The sequence below is a fragment of the Neocloeon triangulifer genome, unplaced genomic scaffold (assembly GCF_031216515.1).
Source record: "Neocloeon triangulifer isolate White Clay Creek 2 clone unplaced genomic scaffold, ASM3121651v1 ptg000012l, whole genome shotgun sequence".
Lineage (NCBI taxonomy): Eukaryota > Metazoa > Arthropoda > Insecta > Ephemeroptera > Baetidae > Neocloeon > Neocloeon triangulifer.
The window spans coordinates 11,926,551-11,946,464 of NW_026775554.1; the positions used below are offsets into that span (position 1 = coordinate 11,926,551).

At 41.3% G+C, this 19,914-nt stretch overlaps 1 protein-coding gene across 3 annotated transcripts in view; it reads right to left on the reverse strand.

Moving 5' to 3' along the window:
* Positions 1 to 19,914, reverse strand: part of LOC132196648 (protein split ends) — a 61,548-nt gene that overhangs the window by 29,059 nt on the left and 12,575 nt on the right. For 2 of the 3 annotated variants that reach the window (XM_059619440.1, XM_059619438.1), the window contains exon 2: positions 3,803 to 4,147. In XM_059619440.1, coding sequence (XP_059475423.1) covers positions 3,803 to 4,147 — 345 coding nt within the window. Of the gene's footprint in view, positions 1 to 3,802; positions 4,148 to 4,473; positions 5,643 to 19,914 lie in introns of those variants that run through there. The other variant, XM_059619439.1, reaches the window with a different exon arrangement.

A 19,914-nucleotide genomic window follows, 5' to 3' on the forward strand; every position in this document is an offset into this window, starting at 1 on the left:
ATAAAAGTTTGCATACGTCATTGGATGATGATGGTGCTGTGCAAATATAAAAAAGAGGCTCCGCGCGTACCCTTGGCGTCACCTTGGGCGATCAACGCCCTGCTGAGCCGAGTGAGTCTGCTGCCAATGGTGCTCATTATTATCGTTATTATGGCAGCCGCAGCAGCACCAGCATTTAGCATGCGATGGATGCTTCAAATAAACCCGACTCGCTGTTATACATAAGAGAAGCCTTTGCGAGCACAACACACTCTTCTGCGTTCGGCTGTTATTATTATTACTTTTATTTCGGCTCTTGAAAAGGAGGCAACGGTATATATGTAAAGGAAAAAATTAATCAAGTGCTGCGGGCGCGCTGAGCTGGTTTTCTGCAGCGTTCGTCTCTTTCGTATATGGAATAAAAGCAGTCAGGCGTTCGCCGAAATTTGCAATTGAAAGAAAGAGCACGGCCGAGGTCAAACTGGCAAAGACTACAGAGGATTATTTATAGCCTGCACTTTGAGAATCACGCCCCATTCAACCCGGCTTTTAGAATTATGCAACTTGGCTTTCAAATAAATAATATATCTATATTTTTTGGTAAATTAAAAAATTTTTGACACCAAACAAAAGGAAATAAAAGATATTTCTAACGTTTAACAAATTGTGTTTGTTAACTTTGAATGAATTTAATTTTAACTTTAAGTATGGGACTCCAAAAATTCTGCAAAGAAACAAATTACAAAATATTATTAATTTTAATTGCTTCATAAATTTGGAAGAATTAACTATTCTTTTGTGTTCTACTGAAGTTTAAATTATAGTAATTTTAACGTTATAGGAACTTAATTCGGAGTCTTCCAACTATATGAACTAATCTCTCTATTCAAAAAATTTAGCAATTTTTGTTTAAGGACTGCGTTTAAATTTCAACCAAAAGGGTCTGTTTGATTTAATTGCAAAACAAAAACTCCAAATTATCATATCTGAATTTTTCTTATTCAAAAATTTGAAAAAAAATTCAATTGAAATTTGCTTTTTAGAGTGAATTTTATAACTCATGTTTCAATTACTTTTTTCATGAGTGAATTTACTTTCCCCTTGGATGTTTTGGCAAAATTTTCCGGAGTATTCAATTAGTAACTAAATTCCCGCTCAAAAAACATGTCCTCTTTCAACGCATATATTAGCAACCCACGTTGGACAGCTCAAAGTGAATAATCAACCCTTTTTTCGGAAGCATTCCACTGAAAGTTGGGCCTGATTCGGTAGCAGCTTTATGCAAATTGCAACAAATCGAGCGTGTCCTGTTTGCTGCTGGCCGGCCGGGCTGCGCTTTGCACGAGTGCCAAATTATACTGCGCCTTGCCTTGATTTCAACCCCCGATGGCCGAGTTAATTAATTTTCAGCAGCCCAAAGTTGTGTTTGAAGGAGAAAAGCAAGTATAATCCGCGGAGGATGTGGCCACTAATGTACCAAGTGCGCACGAGGTTCCTTTCGGATGTGGTTAAGAGCGAGCAAATTGGTCTTGTTCCGAAAACGTTTGCGGCCAATTAATTCTGTAAGCTGGCCGGTGGTAGCATTCGCAAATGTGCAACAGTTCGAGGGTTTATATTGGTCTAAATTTATATCGGGCAACCTATTCTGAAAGGTTAAGTTGGAATTTCAATTGTAGGTTTGAAAGCGTGGAAAATTAAGGCTATTTTATTTGTCAAAGTGATTTTTAACACCAAATTAATTGAACTGAATATTCATTTGATTACCTATTGTTTTAGTAATGTAAAAAAAAATGCATAGAAATTTGCCAAAGCAATTAGATTTGAAATGAATTTTTAAAAATTTATTTATTTACTACTGCTAATTTTTGATAAAGATAACTTGAAGAAAAAAAGCGAACTTGCCATTTTAAATAATTAATGAAGAGTTTTTTTTTATTTTATTTTTTTTTTATCTTTCACGTCTTTCATGAGAATAGATGTGGATTCACAACGTTGAATGTGAATACTGTTCTCACCACTTAAAACACTAATATGTTTTTTCAAAGAATGGCACAATTGTAACATTTCAAATAACTGAAGCCCAAATTTTAGAGTAATTTCAATTTGATTATATAGTTTTGGGAATATTTTTCATGATCTTATGATGTTGGAAAATGTAAAAAAAAAACTAAATCACTGGCAGCATATAAAGTTTTGTAAATCAATTTAGTTTCTACGTAATAAGAGGTCAGTTCCGTTGCGACAAATAATTAATGGGTTAAGTTTAGACAAAGAGCAAAAATTAGAACGGAAATCGGTGCGCAGCAGGGCGAGGGGCGCATTTCTCACACTCCTACCTACTCCTCCTGCGTGATGCAAAAATCTTGGCAGCGCACGAAATTCACACTGCACCAACGAAGGGGTCGTGGTCGTCGGCTTGCCAAATAATCACACAGCACAATAATCCGCCCACTGTATCCAAATGGTATCCTCTCGGCAAAAATCGTATCCGTTCTCTGCGGCTGAGAGAGAGCACTGGCCGGCACACTGTTTGGACAGGCACTGCAGAGATCCACCGACCGCCGCAGGAGGCTGCACACACTCACATACTCACTCGCACACGCGGACGGACGAACGGACGGATGGGACGACAGAATTAGCTCTGGGACGGACGAGAGCGCTCCGACCCTATTCCCTTCTTCATTTATTTTTAATGCACACACAAACACGCACTCGCTGAAGCTGGCGGCCCGTCAGCAACAGACAGATGCCCCTCTGAAATGCACCGCCCTGCACGCCCGATTTCCGTCAATTTCGATGCAGTTTATGTGTATTTTTTTTTTTAAGTTAGGTTTTGGGATTAGATAAATAGCGAGGTCGGCGCAGACTGACCCAGCGTGGCCTTGTGTGAAAATGCGTGTTGGACTCTTGAGCCCTGTTTTTGTTTGGTAATTTCCATTTTCAGATAAAAATAATTGTATTTTTAATTTCCTTGAGCCAAAAAGTAAAATTTCCACCATTATTAAACGATGACGTGTAAATGTTTAGAGGGCAACGATAAAAGACTGTGGCGGCACAATTTTTATCGCGACAATTAGTTTCGTGTATTAAATACCTGCAGCCGCAGCGCGGTTCGGAAATGACGTGGACTTTTCACATCAACTTTGTTTTGAAACGGCAGGATGAGTTAACTTCCACTGGACGTGGTATAAAAATTACGTGGAAATAAAATGCCACTGGAAAATTGAGGGTTCACTTATGTGGTATATAATCTCTGTTTTATAAGCAAAACAACTTAAGAGTTTGAGGACAACTCAAGATTTGTGCAAAATAATTGAATTTTTAATTAAGTCCTAAAGTCCTAGTTACTGATTAATTTTACATTTAAACAATTTGAGAGTTGTAAAATGAATCATTCCAATTTAAATTAAATTACTTTTATTAGTTGCAAAGCTATGTGAAAAGATTTGCATTTTCAACCCCTATAACAATAGACGAACATGTTTATTAAACAAGTTTATTATGAAAATTTTATCTAGTCTGAAGAAAAATTTAAGCGAGAAGTTAAAAAAATTTAACTTGAAACATCTTTTAGATTTGAGGTAAGGGTGAATGGTTTTCAAGAGAGTGGAAAAATAAAAGTTTAAGCAGCAGTTCTTTCTCGCCCCTCTGATAAATGCTATCATACACTTTCTTCAAGGCGAATTTAGCTCAAGGAATTAAAATAATTTCTGTTGTTAACATTCAGTTGCAGATTGTTTCGACAACATACTTATTAATTTTGAAAATCACGTTAGGTCAAGCTGGGTCAAGTTGCCGCGTAGCAAAACAAGTTGAGACTTACCCGTGCGGATAGCGAGGCGAGCGGGGCGGGTAGTTGCTGCCCCCGGGAGCGGCGCCGGTGGCTCCGGGGCCGCTCACCGGCGCCGAGCCCCTCAGCAGACCGTCGTCTCGCTCGTGGATGTGCAAGATGGCGGCGGGCGCCGTCGGCGGCTCATAGTACTCGGTGGTGAGACATCGCTCGTCCAGCTTGTGTTCAGCGGTGTGCGCCTTGGACGCCGACTTGATGTCCATGAAGGCGACCGCCGCGCACAGGCCTCCGGCGCCCTCCTCGACCGCGGCTGCGGGGGACGACGCGTTGGCCCCAGATCTCGGGGGCAACAGTTTGACGCTCTGGACGCGACCATACCTATGGGAGAAAAAATTTTATTATTTCTGAAAACGAGTTTTAAGTTTTAATTCAAAATGTCGGGGAGGAAGTTTGTCCTGGCGTCCTGCAGCCGAGTTTAATTAGGCTCTTTTCCTGCTTTGATAAGAAACAGAGATATGAGCCCCAGTTTGTATATGCGCCATTTTTATAAATTGCTTTTTTTCAATTTGGAAACGATTTTGTTCAGCTTTTGACGTAGATTGATGGGAAAACACGTGGCACATCCTGGGCCACGTTTGTCCGCCGGAGAGATATTTATATGAAATATATACAATTAAACTGAAATTATTCTCGCTCTGCTTTACCTAGTAAATCTTTTCGGCGGGTGCAGTTGAAACCTTATCATCGTGCGTCTTGCCAACTAACATCATTCGGGACCGCCCACCAAGTGCTCTCCGAGACTCACTCGAACGGAAAAATCACTTTGTCTGGTCCTTGCATGACTTTCCCAACACTGAAAACGCATCTAGTCTGCACTACTTCTTTCCTGGCCGCGGCCTGGCGTGGCAGTATTAAAGAATGAGTCGTGGAGTGCGCGAGCGAGCCGTGATATCAGCTCGGAGCGGAAAATGAGTGTGGTGCTCGGAACTTTGGGTGTATTTGACCGCCAATGTGGAAGTTATCAGACTACGCAGCGCACAAAAACTGCCTGTGCGGCTGCCGTCGGTAGTGTTTTACGAAACCGGGAGTGGAATCAGGAAACGGAATTTATCGCTGTTTTAGTTTCCCACGAAAACGTTCCGTGGCAATTTGGGAGCATTTGGGCCGAGGACAATTCAAAAATTTCAAACCTTGAAGTCCCTTGAAGTCAATTTTATTATTTAAGTAAATTTAGTCAGCGGGGAAGTGCAAAACGTTTTTTATGGAAAACAAAAATTATTTATTATTTTTAAACTCAATAAATTTTTTTTTATTCAAAGGCTGGTACCTTTCCCAAGAAGGATAAACAATGAAAAATAATAATAATAATAACATAAATTTGAAGAGTTTTGAAATTGCCCTCTGCGGAATTTTGTTTTTTTTTTCCTGTGATTTTCTAATTTTCTTTTTCCACCGCAAGGCACGCAGCCGGCCAAAGCAATATTTCAACAAAAGGGCAAAGTTGGTTGCTCTCGCTCGGCACACAGTGGGGTTTGTGCAGCTGAGGCAAACTCCGAACTTGGGCGTGCGAAAGCAACCCTCTGCCTCTTTCACCATAATACAACAGCCACTGCGTATTTGCTGGAGATAATTCTGGCCTGCGGCCAACACGCCGCCGGAAGCGAGAGCAGTGGAAAAAGAAAAGAAGAAAATGAGCCCAGCAGAGTCCGCGTGCACCACGCCCATTTTTTCACCTGTCCGGGGAATTTCCAGCACGAGGGGTGGTTCATCGTCATTGGCGGCCACGTCGGGAGACGCATGCGTTTCAAAATCGCTCTCGCTCCGGGTGCAATAGTAATTTTTATCGGGCTGCCAGCATCACCGCTACTGTACACACGACACACTCATGGCCCAATTCCTCAAACTGTTGGGCTGATAAGCGGCGCTGCCCGCCGAGAGATAAGTGGCGAGTGATCTGCGGAGCTTCAGAGAGCACCAAAGTTCACCACACACTGAGGTCGGTGCTTCAAATTCGGCGTCCGTCTCCGTGCGGGAGATGAATTATTCAGCGCCGACATGATAAACGGACGCGGCCCACTTTTTTCTATAATTATTTATTTTTGCGAAAAAGTGACATTATTTCTACCCTCATTCGGGCTGCTAAAGATTAACGGCGATCAATAATGCATGACCCTACCGGCAGTTGGAAGGCGTTCGCTTGGAATGATGGATTACATTTGCGAAAACATGCGGCATTAGACGTCCGACTGAGGTCACGTTGTCTCGGTGTGCCAGATTATTTGCATGCCGCGTGTGACCCTCTGTCATGCAAATATAAGTCCTATTTCGCGCGGCACCTGTTAGTATTCCCTGTCGGCCGCGGAATTCTGTTTCTTTCTTTCAAATAGATTCATTGGCTTTTAATAGTATGCATTGCGCCAATCGAACTGACAATCACGAGGAGCAACACTCTACTCTGACTCTACTGAAAATAGGTTAGGAAAGCGTAATTTCTAAGTTCAACGACACCGCTTGTTACAAACTGATTGATGCCCCTCTGGAATGGCATTAATATTTAAATTTATATAATCCAAAAAACTATTTAGGTTTATAAAAATTTCCCAAATTATTAGATCATGGAAGCGATTTAAAAAATGAATGAAAAATAATTTTTCTCCTCTCATTTAAATCGTTTCTCTCAATAAGAAAAATTGAACTTGATAAATTATTCGTCCTTGGCGCGGTTCAAGCGGTGGTTGATAGGAAGGAGACCCATCAAGACGAGCACGAAAGTAAAATGAAATGACGATTTAAAGCGTCGCCGATGGAGCGAAATTTATTTTCGGTGCTGCGAGTGCCACTGGATTGAAATAAAACTTTATGCATATAGAAATAACAACATGGAAAAGAGCTCGCTAGGCCGGCTGGCTTTGCCTTTGCTTTTCAATTGCCGAGGCTGCTGTTATATTACACGACGAACAGCACAGTTGTCATGGCAACTGGTACACGTGTGACGTCACGCGGAGCCCGATTACAAACCCAGAGAGCACCAGAGAAAGAGAGAGAGGGCCTGGTAGCAGCGAGTGGTGCGGGGATCTGCCGGGTTCCATTCGTCACCGCGCCGACCAATGGAGAACGAGCTGACGTGGAGTACAATAATAAAATCATGTGACCTGCGCATAACAACCGCAAGCGAGACCCCTGCTCCCAGCCGGAGAGACCCCTTTGAGCCCTGTTTAAGGACGACAGCAGCCATTCTCGTTGCATTATTCGCGCTGCTGGCAGCTCTCGGCCCTAAGCTCCTTCCGGAAAACACAGCCAGTGCTCTCTTTCCACTCTCTGCAGCTTTTCCGCCCTTTTCGGTGGAAATAAAATTTGAATGCCGCGTTTTGTAAATTTTTCTCTTTGCAGCGTGTGCGTGAGTTATCTGGTAAGTTATGAGTGAGTGAGGCTCCGCAGTCTGCACTTCTTCTCGTTTGCAATTCGGCTAACAAAGTTCTGTGGAAGAGGGGATTGAAGAAAATGAAGAAGTGGTGTTTCTTCTGGGTCTCCTGCTCACGTGAGAAGCCCCACAAAAAAAGCAGGAAGATAATATCGGCTGATACGTATATTGCTGCATACACACGAACACCATCTGTTTTGTGAGAAAAGTTGGCTAGAGTCAGCCAAGCAGGCAGTTCCTTTTTTCAGATTACATACAAACAGACACTGTTGCCGCGTCTATCGATCCCGTCGAACAAAATTTGTGCTCTCCCGTATAGGATAGGGACCCGTTCTTTTATTTATTTCACAAGGTGGGTCGGTAGGTATATCTTTATGTCACAGCACAAAAGGCGTGCTGCGTAAAAATCAATTCGGCCGGAGAGATTTTGCGTTGTTGCATTTACTCTGTCTGCAATGCGAATTTAAACCCTCTTGAAAATTTTCTGGAATTTTGTACCTTTTTTAAACCAACAAAAATAAAACTTTCAATCCATTGGGACAATTTAAAGTTATTTCGATTTGTTTTTTAAACCTTTTGTTAACTCCAAAGGTATGCAACCAGCAAGACAGACGAACAGCCTGCCCGTTGTTAATTTCATTGTTTAATTAATCAGCAACACGAATAGTATTGTTAATCTATATGATATCGTCAGCAGGAAAAGGATCGACTTTTTGATATTCGTGTCCATATAATATTTTGGAAGATATTTTTAAAATTATGCCAGCATTTTTGTCACGCAAGCAAGCACAGAAAATAAAATGCAATGATAACTTCTATCTAAGCCTGATGCTCGCATCTACCTATTCACTTCCGCATTCAAAATGGGCCGAGTTGTTTCACTCGAATTTCCTTCCGGTGGGTCGCGCTTGCCTCCTGACGGCAGAATTTTCCAGCAGCGCCAGCCAAACTACGTAATAAATTGGCCGACGTGCGTTCCAATCAATTTGATTTTCCTCGTCTTGGCAATCGCACGGAAATGTCATTAAGCATATATGAAATTTGACCCAGAAACGACGGGCAGGCAGATACGTGTCACACATTGCGCATTGCAGACATTGACTCTGGAGCGAGTGCCACATTATTCCTCCTCACCCAGCCAGCGAACCAGCCACACCAACCAAAATCCAATAAATGAGCGAGTTCGTTCTTTCGCTTGGCGTATTTTCCGCACTTCCAATCTTTTCTCCTCGGCTTTCGTCGCGCACAATAACAGCAAATGACGTCTTACAAAAATATCTCGCTTCTCTATGTGCGCCGCTTGAACAATAATAAACAACTTCCACTACAGCAGCGGCGGCTCCTTCGCCGTGCCATCGTCGGAATAACTTTCATCACACACAGCAAGGGCAAATCAATACTTTCAAACTTTTCCGGCGTGTACGTGAGCTGCTGGCTTGGCAGGCAGCAGTGGCAGCTCCGCACCCAGTGCCTCGGTTTATTTTTCTTATCAAAAAGCACGTGCCCCTTTTCCCTTCTATACCGAGGCTGAAATAATTTCTATAACAAACTTCTTCATCTTACACAAAAAATATTTCTCCGCTAATTTTTAACTTTGATGTCCAGGCTGGAAAACCTGGTTTTATTTTGCCAATTAAATAAACGACATTCGCATAAACAATTTGGTGTATTTCTCTTTATAGATTTTTTTTTAAATTCTCAAGATGAACAAGAAAATTTTTAATTCTCGTTCTCAATAAAAATGAAGATGATTTTGAATAATAATAAATAAAAAATATGCGCTAAAATCTATTACTCTGTGAAACAAAAAATAATGTAAAAACGGACCAGGTCAAAAAATATGAGCAAGAACAAAACTTCAATATCCTGTTTGCAGTTGCAGCCAAGAGAGATGACGCAGCGCTTCGTTATTATTTGTTTCTCAACGTTGGTCTGCCTCCGTCGGAATTCGGCGCCAGTTGCCAAACCGAGGCAGAAACCGAGCCGCTTTTGCGCAACAAACAATTTTCGGCGGTGCCCCTGCTGCACAGGGGGTCGCAAAGGGAATTATTATTCGAAAACCAGGTGCAAAATTAGGGAGAATGAGCTTTTGTTTGTCTGCGGCCGCGCATCCATTTAACGCGTCGGCAGCTGCCGTATTTTGTAGGAACACGGCGGCCTGAAACTGCAGCACGTGGTCCACTGTACTAAAATGTGGGTATTTTTAGCGCACTGCCTAAGTATAAATAAATACAATTAGGTGGCATCTGCGCCCTTTGTTTCAACGCGAGCACGCAAATAACTTCAGATAACAAGCACCGAAAGGCAGTCTAGTTTATCAGCCATACAAAGATGCAAACGCTCTTTTAAATTTTTTATTTTATTTCCCCCAAACAATAAGACACGTGGCGAGAAATGAACAAAGAACCCCTTTCATAACACACAACCCATTGCTGGGATTTGGCACAGATCGAGTTGCAAGAAACAGGAATGGTAAATTTGCACCGCTTCCTTCCTTCCTTTAGAAAAATTTATTTTCTCCTCCCTCGTGTCACGCGAAAATAAAGGACGCCGATTACAAAATCTCCCGACATTGCATTCTCATTCATCCGTGGCATTTGCATGGTTTTCTCTCTTTCCTCTTGGCAAGGTACTTGGCAAACGAAGTGAATGTCTGATGGATTAATATCACAAGTATACGCACAGGCGAGAAAGAAGACGACGCTTTGGCATCGAAAAGTCCATTCCCGCGAGTGGGCAGTCGCGGCGGCACCAGAATTTATAATAATAATCCGTCTGTCGATTGCAGCAGCGTGCAGAGGCGTGGAAAAGACAATGTTGTGAGCAGAATGCGTTTCGTCATGTGCAGGGTGAGGTCGAGATTTATAAAATGAGCCTGTATCCGATCGGCTTTGTTGTTTTGCATGACATGGGTGAAAAGTTAGGTTATTCGAGTTCATCAGAACTGTCAAACTAGTTGCAGTCGATTAGAATTCGAAATAAATAACAATCAACAAAAGGCACAGCTAGAGTTAAGCCAAGAATATTAATTTGTAAGTTTCAATTTCCTGCTTATTATGATTCGCTTTAACTTGTTCAAGGTTCCTGCTGGTGCCTGTTATTATTATTATTTTTTGTGAGTTCAATGTAGATAATATTGAACCCCAGTATTATCTAGCACCAGGATTTTAATAAAATGAAAAAGGCAGTGAGAACGCGGTCGTTATTGCAATTTCCAGTCCTGTGGGTCCCGCATGCAATAATATATTTGGGAGCCGAGCCTAAATTTGGCTCCAGCAGCACATCAAACAACACAAAGGGGCCCGCTTTTTAATTAAACTGGCAAAAGTCGGGCTAGGCCAACCACCGCGAGCAGCAGCTAGAGCAAAGATGTTTTATATATTTATAAATAAATATATAATCCTGCCTTGGTGCCGAGGCAACAGCCAAGTTCTAAAATATTTAATTTCTTGAGCGAGCTTCTTGCGCAGCAACACACAAAGATTAATTTTCTCACCAGCTAGGGCGGCAGAGCTATTTTCTGAGCATACAAGCCAACGTCCAAGTTTCCTGAGTTTCGAAAACTCTTTAGCACAATGCGCAATTTAGCGCCTGGATTTTTTTTCGAGCGTGCTTTTTTTCATGCCTAAACAATTAAGGCGCAAATTATTTAAAAGGCAGGCACTGTTAAACTGCATATATGCGAGCCGAGTTTGCGGAATCGTGCAGGCAGCAGCCAGAGAGCGCTTTTCGGCTCAAAATGAAAAATTGATGGCCGCCGTCGTAAAATCGAGCCAGTCGTAAAAAAAAAACTTGTTTCATCTCCGGTGCTTCTGCCGGCAGAGAGATTAATTAAATTCAGCCAAGGATTGACTGGGGACCTGCTGGGGACGTGCAAGAAAATCCTATTAATAGAAAAATTCCATGTAATTTAGCAATTTCAATATCTGATTTTGTCTTGTAAAATTAAAGTTTTCAAATAGTGAAATGAATCTAATCAAAATATTAATTAATAAATTTGAAAATTTCAAAAAAGATTAGTAATATATTGAAAAAACAAATATTTTAAAAAGAGGTTTTGAATTCTTATACGCAACACATATTCACGTGCTGCACAACTTGTGGGGTGTGCTGTACGCGTAACATAATACAATCCAGCATGTGTGCACTGCGAGGGATGGACCTAAACGTTCTGGAAACTCGGCGTCGATTGACTGATGCCTTTTCGCGGTGGGTCGTTCGGTTGGCTGCAGAGAGCCTCATTCACCCCCGAGCAAAGTATGCGGGGGTGGCCCTTTGCTTTTCCAAAATATCCTCTCGCCGCTTTTTTAATAATAAGCCTGCGTGCAATATCCTGCCTGCCACTGCTGGAGGAGGAGGAAGTTCGCATCTCACTGATTAGTTTCTGCGCCCTTTTCAATTTTCGCAGGACGGACCCTTTCGGGATTATTTCAGGTCTTCGCGCAGTAGATTAAGCGCGGATTTCGCTGGCAGCGGAGGCGGCGAGCCAGCTCGGCAACTGCGGCCTCCGTGGCCGGGTGGAGTGAGCACCGGCGACCGCCCGCCGTATAAATCAATACTCTCTCTGCTGGCACGACCATTCCGTGCATCCACTTTCAAGCAGCTCGCAGGGCGGATTCTCTCTCGCTGCCGCCGCGACCTTTTTTCCGAGTGCATCTTTCTATGATATTAAATTCTGCACAAATCTTGCTGGGTTTAAATCTGCGTATTTCCTAAGCAAGAAAATTGAAATAAAATGCGCGTTTCCTCAGCGGTTTGAGCAAGAAATGAGATAAAAGCATCCCGTTGACATTACGCGCCGCGGCTAAAAAGCATCATCGGCTCCATTATCTATTTCCAGAGTACGTTTAGTGCACCCCAGATAAGATAATAATGCGCGTTTGGAGTATTTTATTGATCTCGTTAAGTTGCACCACGAGTTGACAAAGACGTGATGCGTTGAAGAGTAGTTTTTGTCGAAAGGAAAATTTCAATGTAAGTCAGTAAAAAAATCGCAAAGCTGAAATTTTGAAACTCGAATTATAAATTAATGTAATGCAGAAAATCATATAAAAAAGAGGAGATTGGAAAAAGTTGAAATGTAATCAACTCAATCCAATTTTTAACCGAAGTGTATCCTTTCAGTTTCTTATTTAATTTCAAGTCTTAAATTAGTTTAATTTAAGAACCTCTCACTGGGCGTTTCAAATTCAGAAAGAAAGCGGAGATTGTATTTAATGCATTCTGCAGAGTAAATCATCAAACTGTTTAATTAAAAAGCGCACGGTGGACAGAAGAATGGAAGGAAATGAGACGAGCGGCGCAATTTATTGAAGTCTTCCTGCTCATCAGCATGCAAATCTAATCGTGAATGCTTGAAGATTGCAGAAGAAATGAATAAAGAATAGCAAAGAAAATTTGACTCTAAAATAAATAAATAAATAAATTCCGCTTTTTTCTATTTTCTGAAAGATAATGGAAAATTTTCTTTTGTGCCTTTTTCCTCTCGTAACAAGCTAGATTATTTTCCTGCGTTGCTCGTCATATCTTCCTCTAAATGGAGCTGTGAGTGGACGCAAACAAAACTGTTCTTTTTGCAATAAGGCTTCCTTCGTGCGACTCTTTTTTTTTACAAAAAGCGTCTCGAGTGCGGACACATTATAACGGGAGCTGCCGCGCTGCAGGAGTAGTACATTACATACAGCACAATATAAAAAATAATCCTCCTTCTCCTCCCGCTGATAGAAAAGTAGTTTTGTGTGAGAGATTATTTATTTGTACGTACAATGGGCGCTCGCTTCATGTGTATGTTGTAAAACGAAACAAATCGCACACAGCAGCTTCGATTCCAGTACTTATTTTTTTCATTTTTTTTCTTCCCTCACCGCAAACAGCTCATACAATTTCTATGTATACGAGTGTGCTATTTAATGATATGCGCGTGATGAGATGTGGCCGGGCAGGTACATTTACGAACGAGATAATGAAGAACGAGCAGAAGAACCTCCTTCGCAATGATTAAAATAATGATGCACGATGATAAATGAACCGTTCAGCGCCGTGGATTATATTTTTTATGCAGTAATCCATTATTTATGATTCTGCATGTCCTTCGGCAGCACGTTAATTCTTTTCCACGTATGCATCACGCTTCAAGGAAAAACTCTATAAAAAAAAATGGAATATTATGAGCCAACACGCTAATCAAATTCAGAACTCTCATGATTTTCCTTCTCGTTCCATTAAGATTTAAAAACCCACTATCAAGAGGGTCATTAAAAATCACAACAGATGTGGAAATCTTCGATTCAACGAGAAACCACTCAAAAATCAGATCATCAAATCTGCGAAATGACGGTCGTTAATGTTTATGTGTCCTCTCTTGTGGCCTGGAGCATTTCATATGTGTCGGAAATGTATATAATTTTATTGGTCAAGGATGAAGAAATTTTAGAGTCTCTATTCAGTAAAGTGGCTCAAAACGCAAATCGAACCAATTGAATGTATACACCAGAAGCAAGAAAAAACTGCACCAGGTAGAAAAAAACTAGACCGTTTATTTTAGAAATCAAGAACATTTTACTCTTTGGTAAAAAGGTCGAGTGGTTGGACTGTATATGCACTTCTTGGCAGAGCTCGTTTTAACTTTTTAAGGCCAATCTTTGGCGATGCAGGGCAAAAAGTTGGAGTGGCGAGTTTTGGCTTAATCTTCGTCTCGAAAATTTTGTGGGGCATAAAGTGGTGCCTACTTATAGCTTGGCTCGGGGCGGAGTGCGTTGCGAGAGCTAAGTACAAAGAATATTATTACAAAATACCCGTTTTCAATTGTGGAAAGAGAAATAGTGGTGGTGGTGCGCGAGTGCGCGCGTCGGCCGATGTCGAAGTGTTATTAAACGGGGTCATCGCACGACTACATGTATATGCTGCTGAACGGGCTATATTTATATATTTACGAGTGCTCGGCAGGCAAAGGAGGACACACACAAGCAGCAGCAACCTGGCGCGAGAAATCCACACTCTAGATAAGCACAATGGCTCGAGTAACGCCGCCGAGAGAGAAAAAACTAATATGGTTCTGGTGTAATTTATTATACAGCACTCTGTACCGTACTAATTGTAAATTAAGCAGCGTACAATTAAAATGGTTGAAAACTCGAGGAAAAAAAATACTAAAAACTCAAATTGATTTATAATGAAATTTAAACATGAAGATAATATCTTAGATGAGATTCTAGTTTTAATTTTGAGCTGTCACAAATTTAAATTTTCAGTTTTAATTACTAATTTATTAATAAATTTAGTTCGCCGAGTTACAGAATTGCGATAGGTCTGGAAAATATAATTTATCAACTTCGTGTGTTCGAGGATTTCAATTGTATATATAAAAAAAGAGGATAATTCAATGACACACGACGGCAACCATAGCAAGATGATTTTTTCAGATTGCTGCTGTTGCGTCACTGCTGCGCGGAGCAACAATAATTATACACTGTAGTTAGCTGTCACGATTCAGTCAAGGTTGTGCGAGTCGAAACGGACTTGAATGTGTGATATGAAAAAGATTGAAACCTTTAAATCTGTGTTGAACGTGGGTTTGGTGCAGAGAAAGGCGGAAAAGCGGCGCGCGACTAACCACGCTTAACGAGTTGCCGAACTATTAATTTCAAGGCGAAAATCTCCAGGAGACACAATTTAATGCACTTCACCTTCCTTGGCTGCCAAATGGTTTGTTTGCAGCGATTTGGCAAAGGTCGAAGTAGATTCGGTGCATTTCAAATAATCAAAGCTTTAGCGGTTTGCTTACAATTTAGCCGCTTAAAATTTTTGGCTTTACAACCTGGGAAGTTTATTCATGAGAAATTAATTTTAAATAATAAAATAAACAATTTTTTTCCATAACAACAGCCTTGCTTTGAAGCGTTTGTATTTTTACATGTTTGTCTCTTGCTTTGGAGAAAAAGTGAAAAGATTCCTTAAACCTCAGGAAAAGCCCCTGACCGTTACCAAACAAGGATTTTCTCACACCTATTTTTCAGGTGGGGTTGCCTGACGGCGGTTGGGACACTTTGTTGTTCGCGTCTTTTCAAACGGGGGTATTTCCCTCCTCTGAAGGTAAAACGCAGTGCGTGTATTTTTTTCTTTATTCTCCACCATAATAATTTCTAAGCCCTCAGGTGAATATAATACCAACACCTGTATCCAAGGTTGTTTCGCCAGCAGAGCATTCAGGGTATGAGCAAGCGTTCGTTGCCTGCGCCAGGTATAAATAAATAAGTGCTATAAAGCTACCCATCCTCGAATCCTCAATCAATATTATTTTATTTCCAAACACCTTCGACCAACAGGTGCCTTGGCTTGCAGGAATTTCACCATTGTAAACCTGAATTTTGTCAATCAATGGGCAAATATACCCGTCAATGGTAAAAAGTTTTAATTGGAGGCGAGTGTTGGTTGAAAATAGTAGCGGCAAAAAAATTCAAAATCAACAACCGAGCGGGTAATTGAATAAAAAATTATTTAATCCAAACACATTCGGCGCCGGCGAAATTCAATTACGGCCGGGAAGCTCTGGGAAAAGTTGAAAAAGCGGCGACGCAATTTGAGCCGCCAACTTAGTGTCAGAGCTCTGCAAAATATCGATTTTGAGTTTATGTAGCGCCTGGTAGTTCGGCTGGCCGGCTGGCATTTTCTGGTTTTTCTCGCTGCTCGCTCGCACACCCCTGCTGCTGCATCATTTGAATGGCCCTCGGTGTGTTGTGTGCACTTCTTTGGGAGGCGACGTTGCAACCCCGCGCCAACACACTGCCATGATAAATATAAAGGGACTTGAGCACACAAAAAAGTTGCTTTCCAATGCTCTGCTGCTGCTGGCTCACATAATACGTACGGCAGCAGCAGCAGCAGCCAGCTAGGGGCAGGCAGGGAATCCAAAGAGAGGAGAGCTCAAGCAGAGGCCAACTACAAGGCAACCTCCTGGCGCGAACGCTCGATCAGCTCGCAGCCTAAAAAGCTTTCCACCAGGAGCAACGCCAGCTTATCCTCGGTTTCTACGCAGTACTCGGAAAACGTCGATATTCCTCGGCGTGCTTTCCATCGTCCGAATAAAATTCGCCACCTTTCGTCGAATAAATATTTTCGGGCTTTCAATACGAATGATGCATATTTTAATATATTTCGGAAAATCCTTTCGTTTAAAAAGTAAAATCTTTGGAAGCGCGAAAAAAAATTTAATTTGAGGCTTCGTTTCATAATTAACAATAATAATTATTGAATTGCACAGGGAGGCTTCTTCCTTGAATTTCTCAACAACTAATCGTACAGTGAAAGTAATTCAGAGACTATTGTTATTGCTTCTATTAAGCCACGAGTTTTAAGGCTAAAAATAAATTTAAATTTTCTTTAACAAGGAAACAATTTTGACAAATTTTTAAATATCCATTTTTCCAAATCTCAAGTAGATGATCATCATGAGAATAGAAAAGGAAGAACAATTAGAAAAAAAAATTAATCAAATCTGAAAATCCAAGGTTAAATCTCTAAAAATTAATCACAAGCTCTGGCATTGGGCTTTTTTAAAACCACGGTTAATTATCAGAAGGTCTTTCTCGTCTCATTCAGCCAGCTGAGCATCCGTCAGCGTTTCATAATTCACTATGTTCGTTTGTCAGCGATTTTTTTCCCGAGGATTCGGGGCCCTGGCTTGCTCGCATGTGTCATAATATCGGCGCAGTTTTCTCGGAATTTACGGCCAGCTGAAGCCAGAGGAAGTGTTCTTTCCATTTGATGGTTTCGCGGTGTGCATTTCGGTGAGAATTCTCAAGCCGAGGATAAAAAGCAGCCGCGGCGAGAAATCCCGAGCCCCACTCGCGGCGGCGGCGGCCATCATGAAATACGGCAGGTGAAGTTTCGGTAGAGGGGGAATGATTACGTCTTTAGGCAAAAAGCATACGAGAGAGACAGAGGCTGCGAGTTCTTTTTTAATTGCGATGCAGCCAGGTAATATTCGTCAGCGAAAAATTAGACGCACTTTGCGAAATTTAGAAGTTTCCAGATTCACGCGAGATAAGACAAAATTGAGGTGAATTTAAAGGATGGGTTGTTTACACACAAAACTGCAAAACTTGGATTGATAAATTTGCATTGGAATTAGCGTGATACAAATTTTGGATTTCCGAGTACACCCGGCTAATTTTAGTTTTATTGGCTAATTAGAGAAATCACGTAACTGTAAACGTACGAGCACCGCTTAGGTTATGATTCATGAGCAACACTCTTTTTACGATTATTTGAACCTTGGTGCGAGTTTGCTTGCGACGTGTTGAAAAGTGTTAATGGGACGGCTAGGAGATTTTGTAATCAGTGTCAATGACTGGGTTTCATTTAGAATTTTACAGCTAATTCTGGGCTATTTTTATATCTTTAAAACGTATGTACGAATATTTAATATTTTCTGGCACACATGGATTATAAAAAATATAAAATTACTTGCTGATTTATCGTGAATTGCTGTAATTTTTAAAATAATACTCATTCTGATCACTATATTTAAACAAAAGTAAATAAAAAATTGCAATTTAGGTATTAATCTACAAAATGCTTCTAGCAAAAATAGGTTTCCATTTTTTTTTCATTTTTTTTTTTTTTTGCTTGCTGGAGGTGGCCCAGCAACGAAAACAAAAGGAGCAAATAAAGGCGTCGACAGCAGGGGTGGGCCAAACTAATCAAGCGCGCTGGGCGCACGATTTTATTTTGGCGAGTGAGTCTTCATCTCCAAGTCAATTGTGAGCGAGCAAGAGAGAGGCATCGCATTGACATCGCCAATTTATTTTCCAGCCAACGTCTGCAGATAACAGGGCTGGCTATGAGTCATATTGGAGAGAAAGGAAGAGAGAAAAACAATTCCACCCGCGTGCAAAAACATGGGTGTATTATACAGGAGCGACGCGATTAAGGGATGGATGGTACCAGGATCACCAGAACTGGCCCGAGATTCACTTTCAGAATTTTTTCAAGAATTTTTTTTCAAAGTTTTCTAAATAATAATTACACGCCTAATTGAGGTAGTTTTTAATTTAAATGAAAATTGTGCATTTTTTTAATAGGCACAATGAGGACAATTTAAGTTTGGATTCAAGTATCGTACTTGAATCCAAGTAAATTATAATTTTAAGAGCAGAGTGGAGAAACTGGAGAAATTTAAAAATTCGGTGAGCGCAGCGACAAGTCTGCTCAAAGAGCAAGAGCGAATCAACAATCGTTGTCTCATATAAAATAATAAACATAACCTCTTTAAAGGTTTCGAACAAAAATGGACAAAGTGCCACTATTAGGTTGAGCTTATTTTGGACGTTTTCCAAATGAATTTGGAAATGTTTCTTTCGGACAAAGGGTGGCCCACCGCGCCCACCTCTTTCTCTTCCCTCTCTCAGATTAGAATAATAACCCTGGTGACAATAACACGCAGGGGACAAAAAGTGCGAGCAAGAAATAAATGGAAACTTTTGCTGCTGCGCATTACATTGTATAATATACCGGGCTGGCGCCAGAGGGAAAGGGGTGTGCGGTGGCGAACACGGACTGAGTACATGTACACACCAACCACCCGCACCCCGGGGGTGGGGCGCCCAGAAATCAATCGATCCAGCGGCAGCTACACTATTACTACGCTATCTTTCTCCCTGCTGGTCTCTGCGGCGCCTCACTTTTATCCATCCGGATATTACTCGGGAGCAAACCAGACCCTCTCGCTCTCATTCCGAGGAGCCGCTCCTCAGTGTCACGGAGGAGGCCAAACGGCCAAGGAAAGGTTGCCCCCCGACGGGCATCATCTCGTTTTACAACGGCCTACGCGAGCGAGATGGACCATTTTCTTCTTAGAGGCTACAAAAAGCCATTAAAATTTTGAGCCTCTAGGTTTGGCTGGTTGAGCGAAACCCCGGAAAATGGGAAACTGGTGATGCGAGATAAGGCTCAAACAATAATAAAAAATAAAAAAACGCGTGGCAGTTGTGCAGAGCGACATTGTCCGGTAATAAATTAAAAACTTGACCTATGGTCGTCCCACAGGAAGTAATATTGTCGCGTTTTGCTAATTAATTATAAATGTGAATTACGTTTTCCACCTTGGCTGGTTATGCTCATATAATGGCTTGCGTTTAAACTCAAGGTTTTCAAAACAAAATTAATTCCTTTGGGAGAGATAGATAGTTACATTAAATTGTAATTACTTAATTTTGATAAGATTTTTATACTTTTTCTTAAAAATCTCAACTTTCTGAATTTTTATTTTTATTTTTTGCTCCTCATACCTTTGCATTTTATTCTTTTTTTAGCGAATTGGCCCTGAGAGAGTCTGCGTGTGAGCAGCCACGTCAGGGCTGCTGCAAAAGGCCAGTTATCATTGCCACCTAAAGTATACTTTAATATAAATACTTGCACCGCCATTCACCCTGACTGCTGGCCGATCTCTTTTCAATTTGAACGTGCAGCGAAACAGTTTTTAGTGCCGGTCGCAGAAAAAAAGCTACGCTTTTTGCCACTCGGCAGTTATTGTTGCAGAAACAAACTTTTTGCCTCGGCGATTCGCCGGCCGAGCTGCTACCGCAAATCGATTGACGATCCAGCAGCAGCCGAGAGAGCCATTCGAGAGACGGACAGTGTTGCAAAGTTTCAGGCCACCATAACAATAATAATACCTGGTATTAAAAATAATAGCACGGCAGCAGAAGTGCTGGCTGAGCGGCTG